The 11,298-nt window shown below is 41.4% G+C and overlaps 1 protein-coding gene across 1 annotated transcript; it reads right to left on the bottom strand.

Annotated features, from left to right (window-relative positions):
• Nucleotides 1-3,405: 3,405 nt before the first annotated feature.
• Nucleotides 3,406-9,705, bottom strand: LOC109297549. Its single transcript, XM_019517370.1, has 3 exons — nt 9,478-9,705; nt 6,776-7,307; nt 3,406-3,794 (listed from the first exon to the last, which is right to left on the bottom strand). Exons 1-3 carry the CDS (start codon nt 9,550-9,552, stop codon nt 3,613-3,615), a joined length of 789 nt encoding a protein of 262 aa, XP_019372915.1. The 5' UTR covers nt 9,553-9,705; the 3' UTR covers nt 3,406-3,612.
• Nucleotides 9,706-11,298: the final 1,593 nt, after the last annotated feature.

Below are 11,298 nucleotides of genomic sequence, written 5' to 3'. Positions count from 1 at the left end.
AAAGTTGAGTGGCGCACACAGGGGCAGTGCATGCTGCTCAAAACTGGAACCTGGCCAGCCAGAGCCACAATCCAGTGGCCGGCCAGATTCTGAGTGGCAGGATCCCACCACTGCAGCCCCAGGAGGCCCCAAGGATAAGGTAGCTGGGGCCAGCACAGTGCTGGCCCCAGTCTCCCCTACCCCACCTGGGGTAACCTGCCACTCCCCAAAGGACATGTGGCACAGGCATTCCCCAGGGACAACTAGAAACAGCAGAAGGTGTCCCACTGCTAGTTGTCCCCGGGGTAACTAACACAGCCGTGGAGGTTATCTAGAGTAGCATTGTGCTCTAATCAGATACAGGGGGTGTGGATAGTTGACTGATTCCAACTGCTTGTGAAAGTAGATCAGATACAAAACTTGAAATTCTGGCCTCTTAGGACTTTTAAAGTTTGCTTGGTACATTTCACAATGTTTGGCCCAGAGCAGTGCTTTGATCAAGCAAAGGATCTAGCTCATGATAATTAGGCATATTTTATATAAAGGTGGAAATGGCTCAAAAACAAATGTTGACAATGTTTCTGGCAAAGTACCTGCGGGGCTTTAAATTCTGTTGTAAAGTACTAACAAAGTATATGTTTTAAAGTGGATGTATTATGAACATTTTGTAAAATATCAACAAAACATCGGGATACCCTTTATGCAAATACTGTATCTGGGAATGGGCCGACCTTTCCTTATAGAAAGCAAATCAAGGTGAAGGTAAAGGAGATACTGTTCCAAGTAAGCATCTTTTTGAATAAAAAATAATTGAAAAATCTTTAGATGTAGGACCAAAATGTCATGTCTGTTGTACCACTAGTTAAGCCCATTTTTCTCTCTTGGGTGCCAAAAGGACTTCTTATTGAATGCCTAGAAATCAATATGCCTCTGTTTATTGGTTTGTGTCTTCTTACAATCTGTTCTTCTTCTAATCCAAATCTGATAGGGCATTTTACCAGTAAAAATGAATGACTAAAAATCTTGCCTGTTTCCATGGAACTACTTAACTTAAGAATTAAGTATTTTAGCAATTGTTGAAAGAGATAATGTGGACTGTACACAGACTTTAATTTTCTCATAACTGTTTAAGTTTTTTTTCTTGAAGTTGAACCTTCCCATTCTTGTTCTTACCTCACAGGTGACTGTATCTGAGAACTAGAGGGAAAAGTTAACCAAAAAATGCTGTTCTTAAAAGAATAAAGCAAACATCTGCATTTTAACCTATTAGTAATCCAAAAAAAAAAGACTGATTAAGTGGGAAATCACCCTTAAATTGACATATAACAATTCCTTGATAAAATAGCTTCTCTTCTTAAGATTTTAGGAAAATACAGGGGTGTAGGCTGGTCTTTGGGTAACTTCAATATCTTTTATTAGACCAACTAAAATGGTTGGAAAAAATTCTTCTTTGCAAGCTTTCGGGTACAAACACCCTTCATCAGGCTGAGGAAGGGTTTCTTCAGCCTGACGAAGAGTGTTTGTACCCGAAAGCTTGCAAAGGATTGTTCCAGCTATTTTAGTTGGTCTAATAAAAGATATCAGATTTACCCAAAGAACCGTGTCTGCCTAGGAAAATACAGTGCACTTCGGGGGTGAGTGGGAACAGGAATCACTTCTGGCCATGCTCATTGAGCATCTGCTAAAATTGTAGCAGCCTCAAGAAGATCCACTGTCTACCATAACATAGAGTGAAGGAAAATTGACCATTAAACTGTGTTGAGTTCAGTCTGCTGCTAGTTCTATAAATAATGAAACACATACCAGTACCAGACACTTGTTGAAAGCTACCTCAACACCACCAACATGAGAAGAGTAACTTTAAGTAGGTAAAAGTTGAAGTTATTAGCAAACAGAAATAAAAAAACTGGATCATATAATTTCAGGGTTTTTCCTAACTCTTTAGAATTCTACCAATTCTAAGCTTTCACTGAAAGAATATAAGAATATTAAGTTTTTAAAAACCTTTTTCTGTTGCTAAAATACTACCATCAAAACATAAAACCTATGCTAGAAAATGAGATCTGACAAGTATTAAGTGCCAATACACTTTCTATCACTTCTAACATGACTAATCTCTGGTTCAGAGATGATCCTGCAGTTTCTGATAGGGAAAGCAAATATACTGTCTCCTTCATCTTCCTTAGAATTAAAGTGCTGAAATATTAATCAGTTACATAAGCACCATAGTGCATCCGTGTTCACTGATTCAACATAGGTCTGAAAGAAATTAGGAGATCTCTCCTTTTGCTTTTAAAGAAATTTTATGAATTTTACACAATATTTGGCTTGCAGATTATTACATAATGTGATAATACTATCAGATCTCAGAAACAAAGAAGGCCTGGTTATCCCCAAAAAAGCAGATGCTGCAAGAATGTATTCCTAGTGATTTAGTACATTGTAGCCTCCTTTCTGCGTTGTTGCTAAAATAATTCCCACTGTACTATGTTAAGGTACTATTGTTCTGCTTTAGATGATGTCATTTATAGAAGATATAAAACTGACATCCAGACAATTTATAATGTTTCTCAAAGACAGGGGAATCAATCAAATTTTGTAGCCAAATTCTAGGTCAGGACCCAGTCTCTCTTCTAGCATATTCCCCTTATAGTTTCACTGGAGACTGTTGTTTTGTTGTGCACTGTTAAACAGCCCCAATATTTCATTCTGAGATGCTATAGTGAGTGAACTCAATAGTATTTATAATCTGTACATTGACCTGTTAACTTTGTAAAACATTTGGGATTGAATATTACAATATTAAAATTGGTAACAGAGCACTTGTGTCTTTTTCAGTTCATTGGTATTATTATTAAAACAAACATCCAAAATATATATGATCATATTCACACAATGAATTTTTATACATCAGCAACATCTGAAAAGCTGCATCATGCAGGGGAGATGGAGGAACAGTTTTGGGGAATGAGTGTTGCTGCTTAGCTGTGCCTGGATTATTCCCTAGGATCAATTCAATTAATATACAATTATTGGTGTAAAAATATAAACATCTTCTTTCCTCATTCACATCTCATCCCATGTTACCTGCAGTGGTCATATCGGGAGGCAACATTCAACCATGTTGTCTATTGACACTGACAGAAACAAATTATTTTGTATATTTTGGGTCTAATATTAAATTAGGGGTATTTGCATGGGTGTAAAACTGGTGTAACTAACAGCACTACAAGGCTCATCATGATTTTAATCAGGTAAGCACACTCAGAAGTTGTGCAGTAGGAACTTATTCACCAACATAAAAATAAATTACTCTTTTGCAAATAATTTCTCATTCTTTCCTTGTGCTTCCCTATGTCAGCCTATATTCACTGGTTTTGCCTAGTTTTGTGAACGCTTTGAGGCCTGGAGTGTCATCTTTTTTTCTTCTTCTATAATTACACAGTGCCTGGCACAATAGGAACCTGGCTCCACAATGAATTCCTACAAGCTACTAGGATTATTATTATTATTTCTACAAAGATATTGGCATTTTCTATGAACTGCAGTAATTCTCCATTCATTTAAATTCAGGCTTTACTTGACACAAACAGGACCTGCAACACAAACTCCTTGAAGAAAGGAAGCAACTGTTTAGTCCTTAGAAATCAAAGGGATGATGTATTCAGCCTTTGTTGTTTTTTCCTCGAATATCCTAAAAGGTCTGTAATTTGCTTCTCTCTGTGAAGCTGTCACTTTCTGCTTCCTTTTCACAATGCCTTTATACAGTTTCCACTGCAGATCTTTCAGATTGAGGAATTTGATATGTTGTGTTTCTGAAAGCAGCAACAAGTTATTTATGATGTTAACATCATATGTAATGGCACTTTTTAGGAAAATGAACAAGAAACAGCTGTAACACTGCAGGGATGTCTGGATGTTCAGCAGTGCTGTAATTTAGTTTATTAATTGAGGTGCCTAAATATAAATTTAGGTACCTATCTTTGGTAAGCTAAAAGGGAAAATTTGGGTCATGTAGGCCTCATCCTTTTGTTGAAACCATTGTGGGGGGGATTCTCTTCAACAGCAACAAGAACAATCTTCAGAGTTCAAGAGTACATACACTTATTGCTAATATCAGCAACAGGCAAACCCTAGACATCAATATGCAATAACTGTGCTGTTTCACACCCTTCTAGGTGGCCCCTTTGTCCCATAGTTAAAGCATATTCATAGAGCAGCATGGAAAATTTGCATTGCCAATATCTGTTCTGTTCATTAAAGGTCAAATCCAAAGGCTGCCTTGTTCCACTACAACTTTAACAACAGCTTCATCAACCAGCTGGGATCTCCTGGGTGTAGACCCTGTGGAGGATTTGTTGGGTAGTGCAAAGCAGCAAGCATCTAGAACCAGGTTAACCAGACACCTAGAAAATCTCTTATGTAGAGAAATCCCCAGGGAGCATAAGACACTGGACGAGCCAGGAATCTTTAGCTGTTGAAACACCTCCTTTCTGGGGATAGCAGCTTGCACAACATCAGGCGTGCCTTTCCATTTTTTCTCTGAATTGCTCCATAGCACAGGGCAAACATCAGACTGCTTGAAGCTCAGGAAACCTTAAAGATGATTTAGATATGCACTTTGCAGCCTTTCACCTGTGCCAGGAGTCTGTCTGCTTGATGCCCAGACAAGCTCCAGCTGGGCCTGATAACCTGGATGGGATTGACTGCCTGCTGCCTGTGTGCCCTCAGCCGACTCCCATTAGAGCTCTGTGAGCTTGCATCAAGACAGAGCCTTCTCTGTCTAGCCTCAGTGCTCCTGATTTCTGGCTTGTTCCATGATCCTTGGCTCTCTCTCTGCCTTATTCCTGCCTGCATTCTCTGTCTTCTTCCTGCCTGCTCCCTCTGCCCTAACCCCTTGACTCTAGATTCCCAGTAGGTGACCATTGTGGGACTGTGCCCCAGCCTTCCACATCCGGGATGCACCCATGACCACTTGAAGTGTTTCTGAAGGCAAAGAGCCCAGTTTAGTATTGTCAGCCTAGCATGCTAGAAAAGTAGGATGCAAAAATTCTATGGAACTAGCATATGTGCCTAGCATATGTCATTATAAATGCAATTAGTTTCATGGAAAACAAAAGAGAGGCTAATTGCTGAGTTGGCATTGACTCTCCATTCTAGTATTCAAGTAGGAGAGGTGATATGATGCTATGATGGAGTCTGTCTCAGGAAGGTCACAGCATATGCAGGTCAGCTTCAATAGTCAGAAAAGATCTGTTATAGGTCAGTGGAGTGAGACAGAAAAAAACAAGATAGTTGATACCATTTCACTTCAAGGCCCATTGATTTCACAGTCTATGACCTTGTTTCAATGAGACTGAAGGGTAGATCCAACTCCCACTGGAATGAATGACAAGATTTCCACTGAGCTGACTGTGAGCAACATAGGGCTGGAAGAATTAATCATCCCAGTGCTGAATGACAGCCTAACTTAACTAGATGCTGAAGCCACAGATAGACGTTACACTTAAAATGTGATTAACCAGTTAATCATGTCTAAAATAGTTACCTGGCTGGCCACACATCCAGGCAACTAATGGCATACCAAAACAGGAAACCAGCCACAAAATTATTCCACAAAATATGTGTAATATTTTTGTGACTGGTTTCCATATTGCCTGGATGCCTGCTGCATGGTGGGGCTTGGTTGGCAGCTCCCCTGTGTTGGTAGGAGGACAGCCCTGCAGTGCAGCCTCGCATAGGGCTGTACCTTGTTGTTTTCAAGATGCCAAGTCAGAGGAGCTCATTAGCTGAACCAGGGGTGGTAAGTCACTGGGAGCCTCTGGGTTGTCCATGACTTGGTAGGTTGTCTGCCCTGCCCTGCAGCTCCCAAGGAGCTTCAGAGTAAGGCACTTGACACATCCCAGCCACTGGGAGCCTAGGATGGGGACAGATTCTCTGATCCTGGAGTCCCTGTGCACCAGAACCTTTAAAAATTGTGTGCACAACCCAGCTACACATGTGGTTTTCTGACATCCCCAGTGCATGTGGACTCTGGGATTGGCAAACCTCTCCTGGGTCTTGGGGCCCCATGCACTGGCACCTTGAAAAAACATATGTGCAGTAAGGCTGTGCGTGAGGTTTTTCTGACACCCCTGTGCTTGGGGCTCTAGGATCCAGTTGGAGCCTCCAGTGTGATCCCAGGGTTAGACTGACAATCAGCTGATTGTAAATTCCAGCCTTGGGACCACACGAGTCTCCAGCTGGCTCCGGTGTGGTCCCAGGGCTGCGCTTGACAATCATCCGGGGCTTGGTCCCAGCCCTGGAACTGCACCAATTCACCAGGCACCCAGCTCTCAACTTGCCGATGCAGGAGGGACAATTGTTGGGATCAGGGAACAGATCCCATTTCGCCATTAAATGGACATGTGCCAAGGGCCTGAGACCATGGAAAATACAGTCACTCCATGTGCCTGCCATGATTCTGTCTACTTTGAGATTACATGTTTTTATAGCAGAATAAATGATGGAGATAAACATAGTAGACTGGTGAGCACATCTGCCCACCAGTGCAGGTTTTTTCTTTATGGAATATTTAATAATGCCTTAGGTGGTCTGTTTTCCTATGTCTCAAGTCACAATGACTCCCATCATTTTAAAATGACTTCATAGGATAATGCTGGAGGTCCCACAGTCAGGAGTCACTGGATACTCAGCCTATGTTTTTCCTTTCTTAATTCCATGCTAGTGCTCTTAACTAATCTCCCTTGTACTATTTTATGCCATTCATAAATAAGCTTAAGTACAGATTGCTCACCTTCAGTTTTTTGCAACTCAGAAATGGGAGAAATTTTAGATAAAGGCTTGGGCTTTTCCTTTTTCCAGAGGCCCAATGTAAAGTACTGTATCCTGCATAATATTTCTCCTTTGGAACATTTGGATTTGATTGAAGAAGTTGACAAGGGAAGACAATTTCTGATTAAAAGCACGTAAGGAATCATATGCTCTGGCAACTGCCTGCTGTGTTTAGGTTTTCTGTGTCCTCTAGCAGTAGAATGCTTTGTCTTTGATTTAGACAGCCACTTTAAGCAGGCAGACAGAAATTTGTTTGCAGTTCTCACTGCTGTTGTGAGTGAATCAGCACCTTCCTTTGCTACATGTTCTTGTGACTCACTGCATAACTCATGAGGTAGCAAATGTTGTTTGTTTTTTGCTTCAGTCTCCCAGTTATTAGATTTTATGGCAAAACGCACTGTATGGAAGAGAGAGGCATGTGTTCCCTTCAAAAGCAACTGGTGTGTTGACTCTCCATTTTTAACATTTGCAAGACATGACAGCAATTCTGGTACCTACAAAAAATATAAAATACATTTCTAATTTTTAGTGGCCCAGACCTGAAAAAGAACTCTGACAATTACTTAAAAGGTTTTTTCTTTTACTATGGGTAAAACCTAGATGTCATGATTAGGAGTCCTATGGTGCATCAACAGATACATAGAACAAGAAGATAATCCCCATGTCAAAGATTTTACAGTATAAAAGTATGATGAGAAACAACAATTGCCAAGAGGTGAAGAAGGCAGCAGTGAAATTACCATATATATTATAATATGTGGTACTTACAGCCCATCCAGGATAATAGTGATATTGTCTTTAGGACACCTTTGTGGTATTATATAAAAATACAAACACTTTTTCTTGTTGCAGGAAGTTCCGAAGTTTAGATTTTCTAGAGGTTATAACAGATTACAGATCTCACTGCCTGCTAAATATAAAACTTCTGTAATTTTTCCCCTTGATGACCTAACTAAGAAATGGCTCAAAGTTGATTTTCAAATCTAACTAACCTGGAATTACAATGGCAGTAGTGTAACAATGACTGGATGAGTGGGGCATGAGCCCCAGGTACTGCCTAAGGAGGGGGTGCTGGAATGGAGCTGGTGGAGTGCCCTACCCCCCTGTCCTCCATGCCTCCTGCCTGCACTCTGCACCCTCCCTGCAGCAGGTCCAGCAGCAGCGGGAGTGCAAGAGGAGTGGTTGGAGGTTTCCCACTGTAGAGGTGGGGGGGTAGAACTGGCAGGTGACTGGGGATGCTGGAATGGAGCTGCCTCACCTTCCTATCTCTCATACCTCCTGCCTGCACTCTGCACCTTCCCTGCAGCAGCGGGAATGCAAGAGGTGGGGGTGGAACTGGGAAATGTCACTTCTTATTTTGTCACTGAAAATCAGCATTTTTTTTGTTCACTAGACACACGTGTTGCACCCTCCTCCCCTCTACACCTACAACACCAGCAAGCCTCAGGATGGTGCCTCTGCACCACGTGCTGCCACTGCCCAGGGCAGAGTACTAGCCAGTTATGCCTCTGGTATAAGACTAAGCACTTGTAGATGACTATTAGGGGTCCAGGCTGTTGTTAGGACACTCTCTTAAAAAGCCATTAAATGCTAAGAAGAACATGCTGCTTTCTCAGCATTACATATATACCATCACATACATTTTGTGTGCAGGCTCTGAATATTTTACAGTGCATGTCATTGTACACAGTACACAACTCAAGAGAAATGTTGAGAACCTTACATACCTTACATGAAAACCTTACATACGTACTTTTGGATTGGATTTGATTACAAAGCAGCATTAATGAGGCTGCATTTTTCTGAAAGCATTGCAGGTAGAATGATCCAGCTGGGAATGTGACTGGAAATAATGACTTCTTGGTTTGTGTGAATGACTTTTTGGTTCAGTACACTTTCTTTTGGCAAGCACTGTGAGAGAATGCTGCTTTCCACTCAGGTTTCATTAAGACTGATGGCCATTAAGAAGGAGAGGTTGTTCTGAGGCACAAAGAGAAGGTAGGCAGCCAAATATTTTTAGCTGTCACTGAAAGTCAAGTACCTCACTTTCCAAATGTGCTTTTGAAAAATTTCCCCTTTATTAATTAAATGTATTTGCAAGTTTCTTTTTTGCAGTGTATTGGGTGTATTAATGAATTGAAGTACAATAATGGTTAAAAGTACAATAATGGTTGAAAGTAACATTGTAATGTATATTATAATAGGCAAACAACATCTTATAAATAAGGCCAAATACACCACTACATTGATGGCTGTTCAAAAGTCAACATCTGCCAACTTACACTATACACTTGCCAGAATTGATTTCCTCAGTGTAAAGGGAAATAACTCAAATATCTTACATATGCCCCAAAATACTGAGCTTGAAATGGTGAATTCTGAGTTCTGATTCTAGATCTTTTCTACTACAGAACTTTTTTCAAGTTCAAATGTACTTTTGTGAATCAGAAGAAGAGTGTAAACATGGTACAGATCTTGAAGAACATGTTCTATAAAAGAGCAACATAGGTCGCTCTGTTTTGATAGCATTTTTGTAAATTACAGCTTTTCAACAGACAATAATTAGGTGCTATAGAAGCACTTAGCCAATTCTGGCAAAAAAGGTTAAGGATAAACAAAAGCAGACAATATAACAGATCACTTTTACGCTGCAAAAATACTCACTTTCCAATTGGGAAGGAATAACTGTTTCTTTTCCTCATGGCCACTATGTGGCTTATCATTTTCAGTTTGATTCATTTGATTCTGCTCTGGAAAACAAAGAAAATAACTTTAGTTTGAGTGTTAGCACTTAAGGGGCTAGAGAAAGAGATAGATGGGTGGGAGGAAATTAGACGAATGTGAAGAGGAATAATCAAATGCCAAAAATCAGATGCTGGATGACTCAACATTATTATGGACTGAACAGACTCATCAAAGTTAGAAATGGTCCATTTCTTTTTGCCAGTCAAAGCCAGTTTTCAATTGTAGATCTCTATGTTTTTGTCCAGCATAGTTTTAAACATTTTTAGAGATGGGATATCAACCCACTTTTTCTGGGAGGTTAGTCCAGAGTCAAGAAGTTTAAAATTCCAGATACTTCTTTCCCTAAACCAAACCCATTTTTCTAGCTATTCCTTTCCTATCCAGTTGTCTTTTCCTGCCTAGTGCAGGGGGACTAGACCTGATGATCTGCAAGGTCCCTTCCAGCCCCTAACAACCTATGAATCCTTAGCAATTTATTTCCCTTCTTACGGCTTGAGCCTGTCAGGTACTTGTAGAGAATCATTTTGCCAATGTTTACCAAGACTTTTAAGCCGCCTTGATATGTCATTTTCTGCTGGCCTTTCATTATTTTTGCTACTACTTCATACATTTATCCACATCTTTCTCATATTAAAGTGTGCAAAAATGAACAGAGTTTTCTAAAGGCACCACTTCCAGACATGTCTGTGAAATGATGCCTTGTCCACACACCCCTAGTTGAACAGCCTGAACATTTTTCACGACCTGTGTGGAATAAGTTTCTGTTCTCTACTCAGTTCCTAACCTACTGCTATTCACATTTCATAAAATCACCACAATTTTAGCAGGGAGCCCAACCTTAAGCAGGCAAGGAAAAATCAAATAATGTCCTTATTGTTGGAGGCGATGTTGCAGCTTTCTAGGCTAGCTTGGTTTTATGCTGTTTCTTTAATGGTGTTAAAAGACAGATGTTTTGGTCCAAAAGTGGTAGTGTTTGCCAGAATAAATGAAACACAGTCATTTTCACATGACAATAAGCTTGTTCATTCAGAGCCTTTTCAACAGCTCAAGTGCATCTGCAGAGTAACACACTTCCTTTATAGCTCCTTCAAATTGCTGGGAAAATAAGACAAATGTGTCCCTATTGCTGTAAGGAGCTCAGTGTTTTGGAAAGCACATCCAAACCTCTCCCTGTCCAGGCCAGTCACTGCATTTGTCCCTAACCAGCCGGGAGAGGCTAGATTTACTTCTGCAGGGTCTGCAAAGTCAGTAGGCAGCTCTGCAGAGTTTCCCAGCTACCACAACTGTATTACCCCCTTCTGGGTGCCTTGAGAAGTAAAAGCATCTGGAGGAATATCCTTCCCAACCCCAAGAACAACCTGCCTGCAGGGATCGCAGGGGGAAGCCCCTGGGAAAGTAACACGGATGCGATAGTTTTCCAAGAGCTTCTCTTGAAAGCAAGCTGCTGCGGTCGGGACAACTCCCGGGAGAAAGCAGAAGGCAGGTCCGTCCCCAGAGAGAGAAAGTAGCAGGCATCAAGCAAATCTGCCCATCCGAGGGCGAAGCAGGAGCAATCCCCCCCTCGCATTAGCCGAGCCGCTGGAAGCAGCCTGCGATGCCGGTGCCCTGCGGCGGCGGCCGCCGGGGCTCAGCGGCTCCTCTGACCGCAGGGGCCGTCACAGAGGGGCCGTGGGGAGGGGGGAGGCGCTGGGGATGCATCGGGGGTGGGTTGTTGCGGTCATTTGGAAACTCTAGGGCGCG

This window comes from Gavialis gangeticus, unplaced genomic scaffold (genome assembly GCF_001723915.1).
Source record: "Gavialis gangeticus isolate Ggan-Ray unplaced genomic scaffold, GavGan_comp1, whole genome shotgun sequence".
NCBI lineage: Eukaryota > Metazoa > Chordata > Crocodylia > Gavialidae > Gavialis > Gavialis gangeticus.
Note: the sequence above shows the minus strand (reverse complement) of the source record. Positions and strands in the feature narration are given on the sequence as shown.

Excerpts from the sequence above, each read along its gene's own strand:
- LOC109297549 (XM_019517370.1), bottom strand. The coding sequence starts at position 9,552 with ATGAATCAAACTGAAAATGATAAGCCACATAGTGGCCATGAGGAAAAG. Across the intron at positions 7,308-9,477 it reads TATTCCTTCCCAATTGGAAA|GTACCAGAATTGCTGTCATG; the intron begins GTGAGTATTTTT and ends TATTTTTTGTAG. Across the intron at positions 3,795-6,775 it reads TGAGTTGCAAAAAACTGAAG|AAACACAACATATCAAATTC; the intron begins GTGAGCAATCTG and ends TGCTGCTTTCAG.